A 24,244-nucleotide genomic window follows, 5' to 3' on the forward strand; every position below is an offset into this window, starting at 1 on the left:
AAAAAGTGAAGGAAAAAGAAAAACAGGAAAGTGAAGGAAGGTGTGAAATGCATTTCCAGCTCTGAGACTAAAGAGAAGGAAAGAAACATCTAAAGAGCCTTTTGTCTACATTATCATGAGCCAGCAGTGGGCTGGGTGGTGTACAATTAACCATTAATACATTTGATCCTCCTATAGCCCTGGAAGAAGGAAACTATTCCCTTTTCCAAATAAAAGAACTGAGGCACAGAGAAGTTAAATAGTTTGCTTAACATCATAGAGCTATTATGTGGGAAAAGTGTCCTTGACAAATTATACCAGCAGGAGACCCTGGACCTTAAAAGCACCTTCCATTTACCTCAGCTGCCCCATTTAGGGGATTGCTCAGTAACTTGGAACTCAGCAACTATTGTTACAGAATGGGCCGGTTATAGCACTAACAAGTATTGAATGCATATGATTTGCTAGGCACTTACTGTGTGTATTCATGCATTCAGTTCTCATTCCAACCCTAGTATGTAAGAACCTATTAGGTAAAATCTATTATTATCCCCCATTTTACAGATGGGAATTTTGAGGTACAGACATTAAATAACATACACAGACTCACATTGCTAATAAGTGGAGGAGCCGAGATTCACACCAGGCAGTATGATGCCTGAGTCCATGAGTTAACCATGACACATGCCGCCTCTAGATGGGTGAGGGTTGTCTGCCCACTGCCCATGAGGGGGGCATATTTGTGGCATCCTCAGTTTAAGCTCCCTCTTTCCCATTTTTCGAATGTTGTTGTTCATGTCAATATTCTTAGCTTACGGTTAATAAGGTGCCTCTGCTCGTTAGGGGTCAAATGGCTTTGACCCCTTTGACAGCCTGGGCTAGGGGACAAAGCACTTCTGAAAGAAGATTTCAGAAGGGTGCTCGGGTTGGTACAGAATGTTTGAAACTGCCCGTATGGTTCAAGAGTTCCCCAGAAGAGAGCTGTTGTCTGAGTTGTCTGTTAAGTGAAGGCTCCCAAACCTGTTTGGCTTCCTTGGGGAGAATGCAGAGGGGCACACCTTGCCTGCACACAGCCACCACCCCTGCCAGAGGGTGATGATGGGGATATGACAATAATGATGCTGAGGAACCCTCTGTGTGTGGGCTGTTGCACAGCCTGCTTGGAAAAGCCTCAAATGCGTGAGAAACCCTGCAGATTTGCCCTCAGTGGTGATTTTTGCAGGTCTCTTCAACCATACCTGTGATTTAATAATCAAACCATTTATCACTACCATACCTTTGAAGACATGGTCGCAGAATTAAAATAGTATTGGCCACCTTATCTCTTTGGGTATATATGTTAGTTGCTCAGTCCTATCCAACTCTTTTGCAACCCCATGGACTGTAGGTCGCCAGGCTCCTCTGTCCATGGGATTCTCCAGGCAAGAATACTGGAGTAGGTTGCCATTTCCTTCTCTGGGGGATCTTCCTGACCCAGGGATTGAACCTGGGTCTCCTGCATTGGCAGGCAAGTTCTTTACCACATTATTATTATAATCATGAGATGACAGAAAATGAAAAAGCAGGTGGGATTCAGTAGGTGCTCTGTGGCAGAGACCATGCATGGGCAGGGGTAGGCATGAGGTGGAGGATGGGAAATGGACTTACTGAGAGCTCGAACTGATTTTTTTCCTGTATTGACTCCTCTAAGCCTCACAACTACCAATGCTGTTATTTATTATTACTTTAACAAATGAGCAAATGGAAGCATAAATAAGGTAAAAAACTTGACCATGGTTAAATAGCTCATACCCACTCCAGTACTCTTGCCTGGAAAATCCCATGGATGGAGGAGCCTGGTGGGCTGCAGTCCATGGGGTTGCGAAGAGTTGGACACGACTGAGCAAGATCCCTTTTACTTTTCACTTTCATGCATTGGAGAAGGAAATGGCAACCCACTCCAGTGTTCTTGCCTGGAGAATCCCAGGGATGGGGGAGCCTGGTAGGCTGCCGTCTCTGGGGTCGCACAGAGTCCAACACGACTGAAGCAACTTAGCAGTAGCAAATAGCTCATTAATAGTGAAGTCATCACTAGGTAATCTGGCTGTAGAAACAGTAGTATTTGTCTTCATTCACTCAATAAAAAAATTATTGTGTTCCAATTAAGGGCTAGGATTTCTAGTGAGTGCTGTGTTATCAGTGGAATGTTTAGTAATGCTGCCTTCCCATGGCCCACGCTAAGTCTTAAAGAGGCTCTCATTTGCACATTTGTGTGTGGGCATGTGTTGTGTTCATTTTAAGGGCAATATGATGGTTTGTTGTTCAATCACTCAGTAGCATCTAAGTCTGCAGCCGACCCCATGGACTTTAGCTCACCAGGCTTCCCGTCCTTCTCTATCTCCCAGAGTTTGTTCAAATTCATGTCCATTGTGTCGGTGATGCCATCCAACTATCCCATCCTCTGTCATCCCCTTCTCCTCCTGCCTTCAGTCTTTCACAGCATCAGAGTCTTTTCTAATGAGTCAGCTATTCACACCAGTTAGCCAGAGTATTGGAGCTTCAGCTTCAGTCTTCCAATGAATATTCAGGGTTGATTTCCTTTAGGATTGACTGGTTTGATCTCCTTGCTATCCATGGGACTCTCAAGAGTCTTCTCCAGCATCACAGTTTAAAACATCAATTCTTCCATTCTTAGCCTTCTTTATGGTCCAACTGCCGCATCTGTACATGACTACTGGAAAAACCATAGCTTTGAGTATACAGACCTTTTTTGGCAAAATGATATCTCTGCTTTTTAATACGCTGTCTAGGTTTATCATAGTACTTTGAATAAATGTAGAAATACGAGTGAGCCACACATTAGGAATGCTATTTAAAAAATAGAGTTATTGCAGGGCTGTCTGATCACATTTATTCTTATCCTCCCTTTTACCCCATTTCTTGACCGAGGCCTTATTAGGTGTGCCCTTTCTTCAGGAGACACGGGGAGAGCCTCAGCCCCAAGCACGCTTTGGCCACACGTGCCAGGTTAGAACATGCTGCAGAGTGTCCTAACTCTGAATGCTATTTGTGTGTAAGTGTGTGAACCTGGGGCAGCTCACGAGGCTCCTCTGTCTATGGAACTTTTCATGCAGGGATACTGGAGTGGGTTGCCATTTCCTTCTCCAGTAGACCTTCCTGACGCAGGGATCGAACCTGCATCTCCTGTGTCTTCTGCACTGCAGGCAGATTCTTTACTGCTGAGTCCCTGGGGGAGCCCATTGCATAGTTTTTATTATCTCTGAGAGCAAGATTATGGAAGGATTTTTGCTTTGTCAGTAATGCTTTTCTAAACATTTTTTAACAGGATTCTTGAATTTGTTTTATATAAGAAAAACAGATAAAAACAATCAATGTCCTTTATCTCTTTTAAACTTTTATCTCTTTAAAACTGCATGAAGAAAATAAAACCATTGTGCTGATCATTCTCCCTCCATTAGAAAAAATACCCAGTTATCTTTGTCACTGGACAAAGCTAAGTGGAAGCTGAAAATTCCTAATTGCTTTATCTGGAAAAGTAAAAGGTCTACTCTTAAGACAACTGACTGTAATTTGTCGATTGTAATCACACGCTTTTCTGTTGTAAAAATATACTTGTTGATTGTAGAACATTTAGAAAATGCAGAATAGGACAAAAAATTTTTAGGAAGGAATCAATCCATAATCCTGATACCAGTACATTAGTTGTGTTAGTTTCACCTATTTCTTTCTTTGAGGTTTGTATTTTTCTTTGTTGGGATCAGTTGCTACCTGCATTTTACATTCAGTGAGACTTTTAAATTTTTATGTATTTTGGCTACGTTGACCTCATCTTGTCCACTTTTCTTCCTATTATCTATATATTCTTGTGTTTTAAGGGCCAGCAGTCAAGATGGGGAAGGATTGCAGGGTTGCTTTGAAAATTCATGTTTTTATTTCTATATTTAATATAGACTTGCACATAGGGAGTAGGGACCAAGGTTTTTTATATATTGGAAACTCTAGAACTTAGAGGTTAGGTAAAAGGTTACTGAATGAATGGATAAGGGAAGGAGCGAATGTTTAAAGAATGAACAAATGGATTCATTAGTTGAAGCATTTGTAGGGTTAAGGCATTATTTATTTAATTTTTTTAAAAATTTTTTGGCCGTGTGGCATGTGGGATCTCAATTCCCAAGCAGGGCTCAAACCCACTCTCCCTGCATTGGAAGCACAGAGTCTTAACCGCCAGACCACCAGGGAAATCCCATGATTTGAGACATTTTAGAACATAAAATCAGCAAGACTTCATACCTCCCCACTTGGCTTGCCCCTGCTTCCTAGAGAAGCAGTATAAAGCAGTGGGGGAGAGGTGAGACTGAAACCAGACAGCCTGGATGAAAAAACATGGCTTTGGCTCTAGCCTTGGCATGTCACTTATGTTTTTAAGCCTCAGTTCTATTGACTGTAAAGTGAGGATCATAGTTCCTACTGCCACGGATAAATTAATATATACCAGGTGCATAAAATAGTGTCTAAGGCAGACATTGTTTTGCTATTAACATTTAAACTGTTATTGCTACTGCTCTGACATATCAAACCCCTTCATAGGACGCACAAGCCCCAGCTCATCACTCTAGCCTCTTCCCCACTCATCATGTTCATACTGAAATAACTCCTAACTCGCAGATTAATACCGGCTTCCTCAAGTTTCTGTGCGCTTTTAATGTATTTATTCCTGTGCTGACTATCTTTCTCTTCCTCAAGTCCTTCTTTCTCTGCTGAATGTTTCTGTTGCCTTCCGTTTCCCTCTGATTGATTTCCACTCATGCTTCTGAACTCAGCTCCAGAGTCCCCACCCCTTAACCGATTCTTCCCTTCCCTTGTGCACCCCTGCCAACCCTATCCTGAAGGTTTTAAATCCCTCCCACTTTGAAAATATCCTCTAAATACTTCTGTAGCTCTCTTCCCATTGTGGGGAATTACTCATTTTTATACCCGCTCCCTGTGCAACTGGATTGACCCCTTGGGACCAGGGTCGGCCCTTATTCAGCTTTATATCCCAACCTCTGGCACAAAGACAGGCATACGCTATAGACCCTCAATAAATATTTGTTAAGTGACTAAAGTAAATATAGTTTACATTCGCTACTAAAATGATCAGATTTTGCAAAATTGGCTTTTTAAAAAATTATTTATTTTAATTGGAGGCTAATTACAATATTGTGGTAGTTTTTGCTTGAAAAAGATTGAGCCAGATTGAAAAGCAGTTCTGAGTAACAACCTTGAGATTAGACCTTTTCAGCTTTCTATCTTAATTTTGTTTTCACTGCCTAAGATGGAGCCAGTGCTCCTAATTCAGTTTTCCAGAGTTGATATTGTACCTGCAACCCTGAAATTTAATATACTGAACCTATTGGAATACCATTTGGCATGCCGCATGATCAGATTTTAAAGCACAGGAGTTTCAGCATAAGTACTGTAACCTCTGCTGCTTTATTTACTGTAAGGACTTTTTGTAGACATTTAAGAGAATTGCTGTAAAATCAGCTACAGGGGTAGGTTGACAGACTTCTCTCCTCTTCAATTCAGACATTTTTCTTGAAATTTCAAGGAAATAAGTCATCAAGAAATTGATTGGCTTTAAGATGGAGGAGCTTTGCAAGTGTATGCAAAGGGAGTCCAGTTAATCGTAAAACCTCAATTTTAGCTAAGTCTTCCAATATATTCTTCTAGCCCTGCCATTCAGTCAAACTCTGAATAAAGTCAAAGTTACCATATGGTCATTCAGTCGCTCAGCCATGTGCGATGCTTTTCTACCCCATGTGCTGCAGCACACCAGGTTTCCCTCTCCTTCACCATCTCCTGAAAGTTTGCTCAAACTCATATCCTTTGAGTCAGTGATACCATCCAACCACCTGTCCTCTGTCGTCCCCTCCTGTCTTCAGTCTCCCAGAATCAGGGTCTTTTCCTGTGAGTCAGCTTTTCTCATCAGGTGGACAAAGTATTGGAACACAGCTTCAGCCATCAGTCCTTCCAATGAATTTTCAAGGTTGATTTCCTTTAGAATGGACTGGTTTGATCTCCTTGCAGTCCAAGGGACTCTCAAGAGTCTTCACCAACATCGCAGTTTGAAAGCATCAATTCTTTGGTGCTCAGCCTTCTTTATGGTCCAACTCTCACATCTGTACCATATAAGCAGCAGCGAAGAAGGAGTGGAAGGAAAATTGGAGAAATGAGTCATCCCAAAAGTCAATAATGAGGTCATGAGTAATCAAGCTGTGACTTTTTTGAGCGGGAAATAGTCTCCTAAAACCTAGAACAATATTTGATAATTTATTATTGTTCCAGCTGCCTGTTCATGACAAAGAGACTTTTTAAAAATAATTTTATTTATATTTATTTCTGGCTGCACTGGGTCTTCATTGCTTTGTGCAGGCTTTCTCTAGTTGCACCGAGACGGGGCTGCTCTCTAGTTGCAGTGCGCAGGCTTCTCCTTGAGGTGGCTTCTCTTGTTGCAGATCACCGGCTCTAGGCGTGTGGACTTGAGTAGCTGCAGCACATGGGTGCAGCAGTTGCGGCATGCAGCCTTTGTAGTTGCATCTCGCATGCTTAGTAGTTGTGGTGCATGGGCTTAGTTGGTCGGCAGCATGTGGGATCTTCCTGGACCAGGGATTAAACCCCTGTCCCCTGCATTATCAGGTAGATTCCTATACACGGTGCCACCAGGGAAGTCCACAAAGAGGCTTTTTAAAAAGTACACATTCATGGTAAGACTTATTAATGTCCCTGTTTACAATGCCTTAAAAGAGAGGAATTCATCTCAGCTCACCTAACAGAATATGAAGCGTATTCCTCTGTAACCAATCCATTACTGTCAGCATCTCATTCATGACTCTTGTCCTGGAATTATTCCATGTAGTTCAACGTCTGTCTGCTAGCCTGGTAGAGTTTGAGCATTTGGAATTTGAGAGTGTTTGCCTATGTGAATGTGTGTATTTTAATCCTCAAGCTCAATTTCAAGGTGCTGAAATTATTTAACGGGTCAGTAACAGAAACTGAATTTTGCAGGATGTAAGTTCTGTCTATAGAGAGGTGAGCACACTTTCTCAAAATAACTAGCCATCAGTATTTACCCAGTGAAATCACTAAGCTAAATAGCAGAGTTGGTTTGAAGACTAGCCAATCCAGGAGGAAGAAAGAAATCGAATGCCTTATTTTAAAGGGCTGTTGGGAGTTTTATAATCAATATTTCACTTTTCCCTCTTTCATGTGGTTTTCCCTCTATGTTTTCCTAACATTTAAATTACGTGTCTTATATCGTGAATATCGAGATCTATGCTGCCTTGTGCGTTTGTCTGAATGAAAGTTGTCGTAATAATAGCTTATAACACATGTCAATTGTAATCCTCAGGACCTGTCACATGTGCTTTGTCACTTGCCTTTACCACCTCTGTGAAGTGCTAAAGAGGAAATTGCTGAGTCCTTGGATGAAAAATCCAAGGCCCACCCAAAGAGGCAAAAGGACATGGTCTTAGAGTATAAGGGAAATGCACTCAGTTGGCACTGCCTGGGGTAAATTTACAAAGAATGAATTATTTATTCATTGATATTTTGCCAGCACAAGTAGGCACTCAAATATTTGTTGACTACATTGAAAAGAGCCACTAAACGTCGAGCTGGAAGATTTGTATTTCATAATGGTGCTATTTAACGTGACTTACCTTAAAACATTTAAACTTTTAGTAAATACTTTTTTGGCAAATCATCTCAGAAAGGGGTCAAAAAATAGTATTGTAGCTAAACTGTCACTCAAAAAAAGTCATAAAACTTAAAAATTGCACAATGAATGTTTGGATGACAGAAAGAGGAGGTAGATGGTCCATTCAGCTGAAAATATAGTATCTTAAAATCTAGGAATGGATGAAAAGACTCTGGAAGGTATTTTCTCAATTTATTATAGAAATCAAATTTCTTTGTATGGTTCCTGCTTTGGAAAATGCTTAAGTTGACAATCCTTGAAGACTCAAATGTTATATTTCAAAAGGAACGTAGCAAAGTAACTTCTAAAAACTAATTTATCCATACCCAGTACTCTTGCCTGGAAAATCCCATGGATGGAGGAGCCTGGTAGGCTGCAGTCCATGCTAAGGGTCGGACGTGACTGAGCGATTTCCCTTTCACGTTTCACTTTCATGCTTTGGAGAAGGAAATGGCAACCCACTCCAGTGTTCTTGCCTGGAGAATCCCAGGGACGGGGGAGCCTGGTGGGCTGCCGTCTATGGGGTCGCACAGAGTCAGACATGACTGAAGTGACTTAGCAGATTCTCTCTGTGTCCATCCATTTCCCTGTCCATCTATCATCTATTTTTTTCAACCCATGCTAGAAACAGATGTCATTTGCCTTTTTGCCCTGTTATACATGTTTAAGAGACCTAAGGAGGAGGTTTGCAAAGCTACCTTGAAATTTAATGGGAGACTTTCATTTCATAATTAAAGAATCTTAATATTAATGTTTTACAATATAAATTCATTGGGAAATAAACCAGGCTACCCATTTCAATAAACCTGTTGAATCAGCCATAAATAGTTACAATTTTAAATTTATTAAGAATGCATGAAACATATAAGAGTATGAATTACGTCTCAGCTGGAGTGAAGTCAGTAAATATTTTGTGGATGTTAGACACCACCCAAGAGTGTCTTGTTCACTCCTTGGAGAGACCAAAGTATGGGCTCAATACATGCTATGGTAAAGGTGGGGGGCACTATGGAGGGTTGGTCCCAGCTTGAATCCTGACCACTTGAATCCAGTACCACTGAAAGAGTAGGTGGACTCAAGTAAGTCTACTGTGATCTCCTAATCTTTAGTCCCCTAACCTGTGAACTGAGGTAATATTAATATCTCCTCATAGGGTTGTCCCAAGGACTCAATGAATTAATATATGTCCACCTCTAGGAACAGATCATTAGCACTTACATGTTTCTGATTTTTGTTATTGTTGTTATTGACAATATTCTTCCAAAATTCCCAAGGGGACTTTTATAAGCCATTACCATTTATAAGAAAGTGTTAGTCATTCAGTCCTGTCCCATTCTGCAATCCCATGGACTGTAGCCCTCCAGGATCCTCTGTCCGTGGAATTCTCCAGGCAAGAATACTGAAGAACTTGAGCATAAATAACCACAATTATGGCATAAAAGGAGAATGTTGGTGAAAACAATTTAAATGTGGCATACTCTATTGGGAAAAAAATAATAATAAATGGGAGGACCAATCAAATGGAGGCACAGTAATCCTAAAAATAAAAGTATCACTGAATGTTCACTCCTGGAAAAAAGCATCTAGAATATTAGGATAGGATACTAACTTTGGTGGGGCTTATTTATTCAAAAGCTTTATTTTAACATCATGACCATAACTTTCTTTCTCGTGATTAATCCTTTTCTCCCTCTAATCATCCTTGATTATCTTGTAAAGCACCTTGCACTTTTTTTTGTAAAATATGACTAGTTTTTCTCCAGGACACTCTACTGCTACAAATTCAAATTGTAATCATAAATCGGTGCCAGGGTGCATTTAAGCAATTAGAATGCTGTAATTAACATCTGCTGTGTATGTAATCTAATAATGCATAAAGATAAGTACAGAAGCAGAGAGCTAGGTTCTGAGTGTCTAATGACGGTTATTCATCTGTTCTCCAATTGTCTCCCCTCTTATTTATCAGCTGTGGGTGCCTTGGAACCTCCATGCCTATTAGCAGCAGAACCTGACCTATTTAGGCTCCCCTTTCTTGAATCTCTTAATGATTTGGCTGTAGATCACTACACCTCTCATTTTCAGAGCAGTCTCATGAACACTCACTCTCTTGCTTTGCAACTGTGTTGGTGTGAGTGTTCATTAAAGGGATTCAAATATTGTTGGCTGGAGCCAGTCTCTCTGATGTTTGGCCATGTGACAGTCTCATTCTTCCTGGGTTCAAAAGAAATAAAGCAGAGCCTCCAGATCTCGGAGTAGGAGGGGAAGTAAAAAGAATTAGATGGAAGAAGACTCATAGTTCTGGTGATATTTTTTTGCACCATCATCTGGTAGAAACTTGTTATTGAAATGTTTGGTTGTTTTTTCCTAAGTATAGATTAATTCATTTAAAAATATTGATTGAATGTCCACTATGTGCTAGACACCACACAGGTGCTGTGTGTACAGGGGTGACTTGCAACGTTGTCAACCAAGGGTCCCCAACCTCCAGGATCTAACGCCTGATGATCTAAGGTGGAGCTGATGTAATAATAATAGAAATAAAGTACACAATAAATGTAATGTGCTTGAGCCATCCCCAAACCATCTCCTCCAATCTGTGGAAAAATTGTCTTCTGCAAAACGTCCCTGGTGCCAAAAAGGTTGGGGACCACTGACTTAAGTAGATCTCTGCCCATGTGGGGTTTAGAGTTTTATGAGATAAATACCATATTTCACAAATTTTATCTAATACACAGTTCCCATTCACACTGTCTTAGTAATTACCTTTTGAGCCAGTTTGTTGTTTTTGTTTTTTCCTTTTCGGGACCAGGATCCATCTAGGATCACACATTGCTTTTAGGTGTCATGACTCTGCTGATGCTGCTGCTAAGTTGCTTCAGTCGTGTCTGACTCTGTGCGACCCCATAGATGGCAGCCCACCAGGCTCCCCGGTCCCTGGGATTCTCCAGGCAAGAACACTGGAGTGGGTTACCATTTCCTTCTCCAAAGCATGAAAGTGAAACGTGAAAGTGAAGTTGCTCAGTCGTGTCCGACTCTTCGTGACCCCATGGACGGCAGCTCACCAGGCTCCCCCGTCCCTGGGATTTTCCAGGCAAGAGTACTGGAGTGGGGTGCCATTGCCTTCTCCGGTCATGACTCTATAGTCTCCAAAATGGGAATCAGATGTCCAGTCTTTCCTTGGCTTTTCTTACTCTGGTGGTTTTTAAAAGTAAAGGCCTTTTGCCTTGAAGAATGTCTCCCAACTTGTGAAATATGGATTTGTCTAATTCAATGATTCCAGACACACAGCATGTTGGGTATGTCTCCGAATCATCTGAGAGACTGGCGAAACTACAGAGACCCACAGGCTGCCCTGTTTCACCATATCCTGCTTCATGAGTCTGGGCCTCTGTTCTTTATGGCCTTCGTGGTAACTCTACTATACAGGAGAGTTTCAGAGCCATGAGTCTAATATAATTTCTTTGTGGCAAGAATACTACATAAGTGATGTTGTGTCTTTCTCAATGTGTCTCACAAGAGGCTTGCAATGGCAGTCGGCTCTGTTTTTGGTTAAGGTGGTATCTGCCTGGAATTCCCTGGTGGTCCAGTGGTTAGGACTCAGCACTTTCACTGCCATGGCTTGGATTCAATCCCTTCTTGGAGAACTAAGATCCTGCAAGCCTCACGGTGCAGCTAATATCTGCCAGATTTCTCTTCGTCTTTTCTCCTTTGTAAGTACTAACTTCTCTGGAGTCAGCGCTTTGAGGCTGTTTGACCATCCTGTTTCCCAACTGTCTTTGACACAGTAATCTTGGCCTCCAGGGGTATTCTTGCCTAAGCCAGTTAGTTCTGTGGTTGTTGTTATTGTTCAGTCCCTTAGACCTGTCTGACTCTTTGTGACCCCATGGACTACAAGCACTCCAGGCTACCCTGTCCTTCACCATCTCCTAGAGTTTGCGCAAATTCATGCTGATTGAGTCGGTGATGCTAAGTATCTCATTCTCTGCCACGATCTTCTCCTTTTGCCTTCAATCTTTCCTAGCATCAGTGTCTTTTCCAATGAGTCAGCTCTTCACATTAGGTGACTACAGTATTAGAGCTTCAGGAACAGTCCCTCCAATAAATATTTAGGGTTAATTTCCTTTAGGATTGACTGGTTTGATCTCCTTGTAGTCCAGGGGTACTACTAACCAGAGTACTCAAGAGTACTCTGGTTAGTAGTATGATATACATTGTAAATGGTGATTTACTATTTCTATCACCTTCAATATTTATTAACGGTCATCTGTAAATAATAATTTTCCTGTCTTCTCCTCTCTACCTTTTAAAATATTTTTAAGTATCAGCATCAACTTAGGGACTTTTTTCCCCCCCTCAGTGTACCTTAATTTCCTCTCTCATTCATTTTGATCCTAACTGTTCCCACTGCCATAGCCTTGGAATCAGCCCTTTTGCTTCCAGTGGAGAATGATATCTAGAAACCAGGGTCTCGTTGGAACTTCATTCCAAGAACAAAAATATGTGTCACCTGTCCACCAAAAACTAACATGCATTTCACAAACCATACCTGGGCTCCACCGTGGAAAAAGATGGTCTGATTCACTTATTCTCATTTCCGTATCCTTTTTTCTCATTTCCATATCCATATATTCAGTTCTGTTATCCTCCTACAACCCAACACTAATTCACATTCTCATACTTTTTTCTCTTGGCCCCTATCTTCATTGTGATCTAGTTTCTGAGAAGCAGCCCATCCAGATACTTTGGTCCTACTGCTTGTGTCTTTGAAACTGTGATACACACCCATGAGACACCTGCGCTTGGTTGTTCTCATGGTTCAGATAGCTGGAAATCAAGGCAAATCAACTGTAGAGTGAATCAGGACACATCCTTCCTTTTTTGAAAAAGAAAGATAAAAATGCTCCCTCTCATCACTTTTTTGGTCACTTCTCTTCTAGTTGATATTCTACAAATATTCTGAGTACTTGCTGTCTGCCAGGCAGTGTTCTAGGTCCTGGAGATATAGCTAGGGCCAGAATAGATAAAAACCCATGCCCTAGGATCTTAACCTATTACATAGAGGTGATGGTGGATATGGAGAAAGACAATAAAGAAGATGACTAAGGTTATATTGCATTCGAAGGTGGCAACACGGTCACCACACACAGTAGCACAGGTTACTCAATTCCCGACTCTACCCAAAGGAGACCTTGGACATGAGCAACTCAGGGTCAAACTGACATTAAGTAAAATGGAAAAATGGGAAAGACTGATGGAACACTGGTAGTTCTGTTTTTTTCCTTCTCTTTATATTAAAGTGTACACATAGGAAAGTGTATGTAATATAAGGGTGCAGTTCAATGAACTTGCACAAATTGAACACATACATGCGACTAGCATCACTGTTGAGGAAACACACATCACCAATACGTGAGAAGTGTCTCACATGTTGTTCCAGTCATTAATTCCCCGACTACTAAGACTTATATTAGCATTTATTAGTTTGGGCTGATTTTGTATTTTATAACACTGAAGCCCTACAGTTTATACTTTTTTAACATATAGCTTATGTTTATGAGATTCATTCATGTTGCTGTGTGTAGTTGCAGCCAGTTGATTCACTTCCGCCCTGAATGGCAGATCAGAGTATGAATATACCACAGTTTATTGGCTTCCCTGGTGGCTCAGCTGGTAAAGAATCTGCCTGCAGTGCGGGAGACCTGGGTTCAATCCCTGAGTTGGGAAGATCCCTTGGAGAAGGGAATGGCTACCTACTCCAGTATTCTGGCCTGGAGAATTCCATGGACTGTATATCCATGGGGTTGCAAAGAGTCGGGCACTACTGAGTGACTTTCATTTTCACATTTACATAAATGGGCTTTTGGGTAGCTTGCGGTATTTGGTTATCACAGGTAGAACTGCCGTAATGATCCTAGCACCTGCTCTTTAGAGGACATATGTAAGCATATTTGTTATGTGCGTACCTAGGAGTAGAATTGCTGTGCCATAGTGCGTGTGTGTAGTATGCTTTAGTCGACCTTACCAAAAAGTTAGTCCAGAACTAACTTAAGTTGGTCCACTGGCAACGTTTGGAAGGAGTGCTATTTTGATGTGTTAAGTAAAATGTCTTCTTTAGTACAGTGCCATCAGTTATACCACCATCCATTGCAAAGAACTGAACCAAAATATTATTTACAAACAATTTCACTATGTGTCTAGGAAATAAAAATAAATTAGCCAAAGTGTATTAGCATTATTGGCTTTGGTGAAGAAATTAAATATAAGTTAAATAGACTAAAAATAATAATAATAATCCTACATAAGGATAACCAGATTAGTAGAATGAAAAACAAAAGTGGCCCATTTATATAGAAAAATGTAAAAGACATTATTAATCCTGACACAGGATGTAGGTGATCTTCATGTTATATCATAAAGGTTTATGATCACTTTAGAGCAGTTTCAATAGCGATGTGTTATAGTTCCAAAGAGGAAGACAAATTACTCTATCTTTTTAAAAACTTGATGAGATTATTTAAAAAAAATTTTTTTTAATATAAGTGGAAAAGAATGTCAAAGATTATTATGGAAAGTTAAAGCCTTTCTCAGATACTGAGACATAGTATAAAGGAAGAGTGATTAAATGTTATGGAACTACATGAAAATTGAGCAGTGTCCCAGACCAAAGTAGAGAGCCGTAGATATAATGATATATAAGGATGTAAAAAGCAATGTGGTAAACATCAGTGCAGAGAGAGTAACACTAAGAGTCTTGAGGGGCTACTCTTCATGATAAATGCTTTATATTTAGCGCCAAACAACTCAGTACTTAAGTATTATCACTCCCCATTTTTCGGGGAGGAACTGAGGAGTTTCAGAAAAAAATTACATACTCAAGGACCCATAGATTCTTCCAGTGTGGGAGGCCCAAGTCCAGTCTGACTTCACAGGAGAAGGAGAGAACGCCAGAGGGGAACAGCTTGAAGGACACAATTTCTGCTCCATACACCAGACACAGCATTAATATTGGTAGCTCAGGTTATAAAAATAAATTCTCAAATAGGTAAGTGAAAAAAAGGGTCATTTCACAGATAGGCAGTAGTAAATAATAGGCAATTGCAAGGGAAATGCTGGAGTTGGTTAGGAATCAAAAATTTACAAGCTGAAACAATTTTGCAGTATTATTTTGCACCTTTCTAATTAACAAAATCAGTTTTTTAATTTGATATGGTTTATAAAATATATATACATTTCCCTAAGGTGAAAAAATTAGTAAGCATGTTTGATATCTTGATCCAGGTGATGGTTATGTGAGTATATACACACATCAGAATTCATCAAGCTACACAGAGTTGTGCATTTTACCATATATACTTCAATAAAAAGGGGAAAAAATACTCTAAAATGTGTTAAGTGATGAAATAAGAATTATTTGTGAGAAAACAAAGGTGGAAATAATTAGATGCTGCCAAGTTAAGGTTAGTGTAAAACATTCAACATGGTGAGTATAAAGCATTTAGCTACAAATTTGAAATACACTTTCCCTCAAGAGCCAACACTCAAGAGTGTTACAATCACTTACATAATGCACAATGGTCATTAAGGTTAAAAACAAAGCAGCAGCTGAAAAGAACATAGTTATCACTGCTCCTAAGAATCAGAAACTGCTCTCGTGGGTTCTCATAAAGGGATATTATATGGTGTAATGAACCATGTCCTGAACAACACACCTAAAGTTATTAAAATAATGAGTGTCTGAGGCATATTTCTTATTTCGTTTCTCATCATAAGCCAGAAGAGTGGTGCTGGAACACAGTTTAAAAAGGAAAAAGAGTTTTACCTGGGGAAATCCTTCTGGTTCTGGTTTGTAGGTTTCTGATGATTCTAGCTTAATCTAGGAATAAACTTAGTGAATCTAGAGCAATGGTTCTCAATTCGTGTTCCCAAAGGAACCCTTTGGCAACTCTGGAGACATTTTTGGTTGTCACAACTTGGGGAGGCTGCTACTGGAATCTAGTGAGTAGAGGCTGGGAACGATGCTTAATACTTTACAATGTACAGGACAGGCCACCTACCCCCATGAAGAAATTATCTAACTCAAAATGTTAGTTGTACTGAGGTCAGTCTGAAAGAATGAATGGAAGCAATATTCACTGAGACCATCCTCTGTGGACACTGCCTCTCAAAACTAGCTTGGATGAAAAAGGAGAAAATACTGGTTTATTTACACATGGGGAAGAGGGAGTGCAAGTGTGGAATTTATGGCCTGGCCCTTTAGGGGCATGATAACTCCTAGAAAATAGGAAATTTTATTTCCTATCACCGTTCACCAGGAAAGTATGTTTTTATGGCCTAGTGAGAACTGTCTTGTTAGATGGTAAGTAGGTATTAAGTGTTTATTTGGACCCTTCCCTGCCTGATTGTATACAAAAGTAGTCAGCCAATTGCTCCGGTTTCTCTGGCCTGGCAGAATCCTCCCTCCATGTAGACATGTCCACAGAAGGTATTAGAGAGGCTCCCAGGATCCTCTAGTACCAACTCATTCATTTGTATCCTTATCCCACTAGTTAATCTCACTGTTGGCAGGCTTACTAGTAAACCAAGGTGAGAGCATGTAGGTAGCAAACAAGGTATCATTCTTTACAGTTTTTGAACTTTAACTGGACTTTTGAAGTCTGGCCCAGCCAGCAGTGGATACAGTCAATACCAACATTAAGACACTCCTTTCTGTCCATCTACGGTCACTGATTGTCTCTGGTCCACATCTTCCCATTGTCATTCATCATCAGAGAGATCCCTTAGTTCCAATTTGGAAAACCCCTAGGGAAAAGTCTTTGAACCATCCTCCATCTCTTGCCCACAGAAGGATGATTGTATTTCCATTAGATCCAGTGAGGAAGGAAGCAAGCAGTCTCCAAAAGAATGAGATGGTCTGAAAGTGGGGGCAGGGGGAAGTCGGGGTATAAGGGAGAGGAAGTCAAAACAAATAGATATCCAACACTCCAGAAAAATACATCCATTTTTTAACAAGCTTTTTATTTTGAAATAATTTCAAACTTACAAAAGAGTTGTACAAATAGCACAAGAAATGCCAGTATGTTTGCCAAGCCAAATTCACCAACTGTTGACATTTTCCACATTTGTACTGTTTCTCTCTCTCCCCCGACACACCTCCAAATGTATTGCATTTGTTTTCCTGAATCATTTGCGAGTAAGTTACACTATTTACCCCTAAATATTTCACGGTGTATCTCTTGGGATCAAGAACATCTCCCATAGAACCATATGACAGTGATCACATTCAAAACACTTAACCATGAACCTATATGTTGCCTAACATACAGTTCAGTTTTATATCAGTAGTACCTTTATAACAGCTTTCCCTCTTGATCCAGAGGGATCAAGCATTTGATGTAATACACAGCATTTAGGTGTTAGAACTTTTTAACCTTCTTTGCTTGCAAATAGTTCATCAGCCTTTCTTTGGCATTCATCACACTGACATTTTCGAAGAGTATGGGCCAGGTGTTTGTCTCAGGGTTCCTCATAATTAGATCTAGTGATGTATTTTTGGCAGGAATACCACCCAGCAGTGTGCTGGAGTCAGTCAGTACCAGCTATGAGAGCCAATTCTCACATAACTTCCCAACACTATGTTCTGTAATACCATAATGACAGCTTGAAATCCACTATGGTGGGAATGTTTACATGTTGATTTCATGGAAATCAACAAATTCTACAAATCAGTTCTTGTACCCCCTTCCCCATGTCTGGTTGTGAAACATTTACATGTACTAGCACAGCACTGCATATAGATGAAGTTACATCCTTTTCAGGGCTTTCCTGGTGGCTCAGGTGGTAAAGAATCTGCCTGCAGTGCAGAATACCTGGGTTCTATCCCGGGGTCCGAAAGATCCCCTGGAGAAGGAAATGGCTACCCTCTGTAGTATTCTTGCCTGGAGAATTCCTTGGACAGAGGAGCCTGGTGGGCTACAGTCCATGCGATACAACTGAGCGACTAACACACACACACACACACACACACACTCTCTTCTCAGTACATACCATCAGAAGGCACGTGATGCTGGTTTTCCTAATTACTGGTGATATCTCATCCCTTGGGTAGGATAGTACTTGTCAGGTTTCACCATTGAAGAATTACTGTTTTCCCCTTTGTAATTAATTTTCCCCTGTGGAGTAATCTTTTGTGATTATGTAAATATTCTGACCTGTTTCTCTTCTAATTTTCACCCAATTTTTTTTTTTTTTAGATTTTCTTATAAAATTAGTTTTACTTGGTTTTCTTAGCATTTGAATATATACCAAATGAATAGCTTTTGAATATATATCGATATATAGATATATGTTTAAAATAATTGTTATTTTTATTTATTGAAGTGTATTGCCTGTATCAATACTGCATCAATCAGTACATCAGTACTATAATTGTTGCAAACAGTAATTTTTTTATCTCTTTCATTTCTTCTACATTTATTTGTTGATGTTCTACAAGTTAATTTTTTTTTTTTTTTGTAGATTTAACCCTAAACTAATAGACTTAGAAACAAACTGGGATTTCTCAACATTTTATCAAGTAGTTCTCAATCTTAATGTCTGTGACCAGATTATTAATGGTCACTGCTATAGTTCAGAATAAGTTTACATGGAAGACTTTATCAATACAGAAAATGCAGAATGGGTCTTCAGAAATAGCTTTCCCATTCTACTGTCAATACGTGTGTTTGATGACGATATGCTGTCCTACCAACAGGGTAAGTGGCATTGGAGTCATTTCTCTGGCCTCATCTGATTGCATTTTTACCATGCTTTTAGAAGATTCCTGGTGAGATTTGCACTGGAGTCTCAGCTAATTCAGTTAACTAATGCATGGTAGAGCAGAAAGAGTGCAGAGTCAACATCTGCTGGGAGAGTGAGTAGTGTACTTCTCGCTCCTGTTCCTCAGTGCCATCACTGAGGATGTAAAATCACAGGAGTCGTGTTTTCACTAAGTTCCTTTGCAAGTTCTAAAACGTTTATTCTGTTCACCTGCTTGGGAATCGAAACCTAGAGTTCACCTCATTAGCTTGATGTTTTGGTCAACTGGGCTAACAAGCCAAGGACAAGGATAGGATGTCCAAAGTGGAGCCTGAACCCAGTGCCCTAGTGATGGGATCCACAATCCAGTTAAATTAACAGTGGGAGGGTAGCCCCAGCACTTGGTACTATTTCATGTTACCTCTGTGCATTCAGCTACATAATTTGACTCACGCCTCCACTTCTCTTTGTTTATCCTTGACAGTCATGGAAAGCCACTGAAGGATCCCATTACCCCTGTCTTTGAGGTGATCCCTTTCTCAAGTGTTAGCTTGCCCAGTACCTATAAGGTTACCTCTGTTGCCATGGTTGTAAGTAAAAGAAATGTACTATCCAAGAGCAGACTGCAGTTTCTGAAGAACTTTTACCCTTCAGGCATGAAATTCTAGAGTTCTGTATAAGTCTTAATTAAGTTTCACCATATGAAAGCACTGAGAACCAGGCAAAATCGTATTATTCTTGGTTCATCCATTGTTTGGGGTGAACTCAACACACAGGTCAGATAACCTTGACAATCAGTACTGGAACTTAAAATAATGTTGCCTTGGGTTTCCAGGACAGTGGTTAACTAAAAGGTGAGGTAGGGGCTAAGATGTTTAAAAGAATGTGGGGCTTTGCCAAACCAGGCATTGTCCTCTCCTCCTGGAATGAGACTTTTCAAGGACCCTACCTCTGCATCCCCCTGGTGCCTTCCTCCACCACAGTTGTGTTGGGGCCACTGTGTAGGTGGCTGGAGCGGCCAAACAGACTTAATTTGAAGGAAGTAGGGAAAACCACTAGACCATTCAGATAATGACCTAAATAAAATCCCTTACGATTCTACAGTGGAAGTGGGAAATAGATTCAAGGGACTAGACCTGATAGACAGAGTGCCTGATGAACTATGGACAGAGGTTTGTGGCATTGTACAGGAGACAGGGATCAAGACCATCCCCAAGAAAAAGAAATGCAAAAAAGCAAAATGACTCTCTGAGGAGGCCTTACAAATAGCTGTGAAAAGAAGAGAAGCTGAAGGCAAAGGAGAAACGGAAAGATATACCCATTTGAATGCAGAGCTCCAAAGAATAGCAAGGAAAGATAAGAAAGCCTTCCTCAATGATCAGTGCAAAGAAATGGAGGAAAACAATAGAATGGGAAAGACTAGAGATCTCTTCAAGAAAATTAGAGATACCAAGGGAACATTTCATGCAAAGATGGGCTCAAAATGGTATGGACCTAACAGAAGCAGAAGATATTAAGAAGAGGTGGCAAGAATACACAGAAGAACTATACAAAAAAGATCTTCACGACCCAGATGATCATGATGGTGTGATCACTCACCTAGAGCCAGACATCCTGGAATGTGAGGTCAAGTGGGCCTTAGGAAGCATGACTACGAACAAAGCTAGTGGAGGTGATAGAATTCCAGTTGAGCTATTTCAAGTCCTAAAAGATGATGCTGTAAAAGTGCTGCACTCAATATGTCAGCAAATTTGGAAACCTCAGCAGTAGCCACAGGACTAGAAAAGATCAGTTTTCATTCCAATCCCAAAGAAAGGCAATGCCAAAGAATGCTTGGACTACTGCACAATTGCACTCATCTCACACTCTACTAAAGTAATGCTCAAAATTCTCCAAGCCAGGCTTCAACAATACGTGAACCATGAATTTCCAGATCTTCAAGCTGGTTTTAGCAAAGGCAGAGGAACCAGAGATAATATCCAATGGATCATCAAAAAGGCAAGAGAGTTCCAGAAAACATCTATTTCTGCCTTCTTGACTATGCCAAAGCCTTTGACTATGTGGATCACAATAAACTGTGGAAAATTCTGAAAGAGATGGGAATACCAGACCACCTGACCTACCTCTTGAGAAATCTGTATGCAGGTCAGGAAGCAACAGTTAGAACTGGGCATGGAACAACAGACTGGTTCCAAATAGGAAAAGGAGTATGTCAAGGCTGTATATTGTCACCTGCATATTTAACTTATATGCAGAGTACATCATGAGAAATGCTGGGTTGGCTGAAGCATAAGCTGAAATCAAGATTGCCAGGAGAAATATCAGTAACCTCTGATATGCAGGTGACATCACTCTATGGCAGAAAGTGAAGAACTAAAGAGCCTCTTGATGAAAGTGAAAGAGGAGAGTGAAAGAGTTGGCTTAAAACTCAACATTCAGAAACTAAGATCATGACATCTGGTCCCATCACTTCATGGCAATTAGATGGGGAAACAGTGAAATCAGTGTCAGACTTTATTTTTTGGGTCTCCAAAATCACTGCAGATGGTGATTGCAGCCATGAAATTAAAAGACGTTTACTCCTTGGAAGGAAGGTTATGACCAACCTAGACAGCATATTAAAAAGGAGAGACATTACTTTGCCAACAAAGCTCCATCTTGTCAAGGCTGTGGTTTTTCCAGTAGTCATGTATGGATGTGAGAGTTGAACTATAAAGAAAGCTGAGTGCCAAAGAATTGATGCTGTTGAACTGTAGTTGAAAAAGACTCTTGAGAGTCCCTTGGACTGCAAGGAGATCCAACCAGTCCATCCTAAAGGAGATGAGTCCTGAGTGTTCATTGGAAGGACTGATGTTGAAGCTGAACCTCCAATACTTTGGCCACCTCATGCGAAGAGCTGACTCATTGGAAAAGACCCTGATCCTGGGAAAGATTGAACGTGGGAGGAGAAGGGGACGACAGGATAAGATGGTTGGATGGCATCACCGACTCAATGGACATGAGTTTGGGTAAACTCTGGGAGTTGGTGATGGATAGGGAGGCCTGGTGTGCTGCGGTCCATGCGGTCACAAAGAGTCGGACACGACTGAGCAACTGAACTGAACTGAACTGTGTAGGTGAAAAAACCTACAGGTGAGATTCCTATTTGCCTCCCTACTCCTCTAGAGCTGTCCCAGCTTGGTACTTTTCATACCTCAGCTCCTCATTTCAGCATTTTTAATATTTAATGACTCTTCTAAGTTAGAGAAATATTTGGCAGCTTACTTAAAAGTATCTGAGGTCTTTTTATCTGCTGGACTTCCATTTACTAAATTGAAAAGGTGGTGTGTAAAATAGTGTTCAAATGACTCATCTAAGATTCTGATGAAGCAAAGGGGTCACAGGGTAGCAGAGGAGTTGGCAATAATTTTCAATATATTTTATTCATCTTTAGTTGTTTTTTTTCTTGAATATTTGAACTAACACACTTGATCTCCTCTCCAATTTTAAGACAAATTTGACTTAACGAGGTCAGGTCTAATTTCAAACTCAAAGATGTTTTACAGCGGGGGCCCCCCCTGCCCCCGCGGCTGGAAGCTCCCCTCCCTCTGCATGAGGTTCTTTTTCTTTGAAGAGAAGGGATTCAGCCTTTCTAAAATTTAAATCTTGATCAGCGCCTTCCTCACCTGTTAGATTAACTGCTTCATCATCTTTCACCAGATTAGAAAACCGTTGTCTCTTGCCTGAAAGACAGAGGCCAATTGATTTCTGCTATCAACCTGTTTCTTTGATTTTATAATCTGTTTCTAGAGATTATAGGCGAGCTTTGAATTCCAAGGCTCTGGGCCTGTCAGCTTTTGAAGCAACAAACTTTGAAGCAGATCCTCTGCCTCAGGTTTCAGAAGGAATACTTAGATGTTGGAAAATGAAGTTAATTTGTTTTCATTCTGTAATAGAAGGGAAACACAGATAATTATCACTGTTGACATTGTAACATCCCTGATTTGGGGGTTGTATATTTTCATTTTATGAGTTCTAAGAGAATTATTACTAGTTTTTGTTTTTGGGGTTGTTGTTGTTTTTTTTCCTCGTTTTTTTGAGAAGCCCAGTCAAGTCATTTGGAAACCTTCCAGAAATTCTCACTGAGCTAACTGCTTCTATAAACCTACCTAATGTGCATTTACTTTAAAACTACTAAATTACTTACCACTGATACACTTGGTGTAATTACAAAACTCTTCAGCCCAGATTCAACAGGTAGAAAGGAGAAAGAAAACGTGCAGGGCAGTTTGCAGACCTGTGTTCTTAAACAGTATGCAGCCTGAGTACTAATTATACAGGATTTACATCAGGAGAGGGTTATATGAAATTGTTTTAGCCTGTGGTAATGCTTATAAGCTAGCATCTTACCACAAAAAAAATTGTTTTTTAAATAATGACCCTAGTCTACTACTCAGTGTTGAATTTATCATACAGTGCAATAATGGTATTTACTTATGTCATCACATTTAACAAAATAAATGAAGGTATATGTGAGTATTATTGATAGAGGCAACCCCCACTCCCCACCCCCCACACACACACTTGTGCATCCCTTCCTGAGTAAGTATTCCTGTTAATTACAGCCTCAAACTCCTATTCTGCTTTGGGATCTTAAAAAATAAAATACTGGGAAAGGGATAAATTAGGATTCATCAAACTTCAGTATAAAGCAACAGAATTTTAATCTTTTAAGCGTTTGCTGTAACTGGTTCTTAAGGCTTTACGTTTTCTCTATAAAACTATAAATATTAATTCAAGAGTCTCATTGACACAGAAGTGGAACTTACATTTTTTATAATGTCTGCATTGTGTATGTATACCAAAATAATTGCTATGATGCAGGAAAACTAAGAAAATCAGAGCATAAAAATGAACTTAGATAAAAATTACTCATTCATTTAGAGTCTGTCTGAATTTTCAGTCATGTGTGTTCCTTCCAGAATACTGCTCTCAAAACACAATTTCCCACAGCTAATTAAAGCGCGCACTCTCTTTCTCACACACACACACACACACACACACACACACACACACACACACACACACACACACACACACACACACACACACGCTGTGGCTTCCCCTTAACCCTGGAAGCGTCTCTCCATGTCCCCCTCCCTTTCCTCTGGAATGGTATGATCTGCATTTGATCGTAAACTGGAGGTGCCAAGCTGTGACAGCTTCCCGAACTCCACAGCCGTTTGCTACGACCTAGGGAAGCCTGTGTTCAGTGATGCTTTCCTTTTCCTCTGACAGGGGCAAATCGAAGTAGACAGCGAAACTATCTTCAGGTTAGCGGCACTCATTTTACAGGTAAGAACTGACAAACCGCTTTTTACCCGCTCTTTTTGTGTATTGGGTTTTGTGAACTGCCTGAAATTCTGAAAGTTTTGCATGGGCCAGCAGCTGATGTTCTAAAGTCGCCTGGTTGTTTGCCAGAATAAGATGTGAGCCACCGTTTTCTGTTTTAGTGTGGTTTGCATGATGAGGGAGAATGTGGCATTGTGTGTCTCAGAAGAAAATGAAATTTAGACTTCACTGAGGAAGGAGCGTTGTTAAGACCATATTCCTGGCAAAGAGCTCTGGGTGACTTGAATTTGGGAGGCGGCAGTTGTCACAACAGCTGTAATTTGCATTTAAATTTAGTAACTTTTGTATACTTTTTCTTGGGGTTGAGTTAAAGAGCCCTTTAATTCTTAAAGGCATGCATAG

At 40.3% G+C, this 24,244-nt stretch overlaps 1 protein-coding gene across 12 annotated transcripts in view; it reads left to right on the forward strand.

Annotated features, from left to right (window-relative positions):
* The window catches only part of FRMD4B (FERM domain containing 4B), a 374,847-nt gene that overhangs the window by 270,623 nt on the left and 79,980 nt on the right, over positions 1 to 24,244 (forward strand). For all 12 annotated transcript variants that reach the window (XM_042235971.2, XM_042235970.2, XM_060402228.1 and 9 more), the window contains one exon: positions 23,789 to 23,845. In XM_042235971.2, the coding sequence (XP_042091905.1) occupies positions 23,789 to 23,845 (57 nt within the window). The remainder of the gene's footprint in view (positions 1 to 23,788; positions 23,846 to 24,244) is intronic.

The sequence above is a fragment of the Ovis aries genome, chromosome 19 (assembly GCF_016772045.2).
Source record: "Ovis aries strain OAR_USU_Benz2616 breed Rambouillet chromosome 19, ARS-UI_Ramb_v3.0, whole genome shotgun sequence".
Taxonomy (NCBI): domain Eukaryota; kingdom Metazoa; phylum Chordata; class Mammalia; order Artiodactyla; family Bovidae; genus Ovis; species Ovis aries.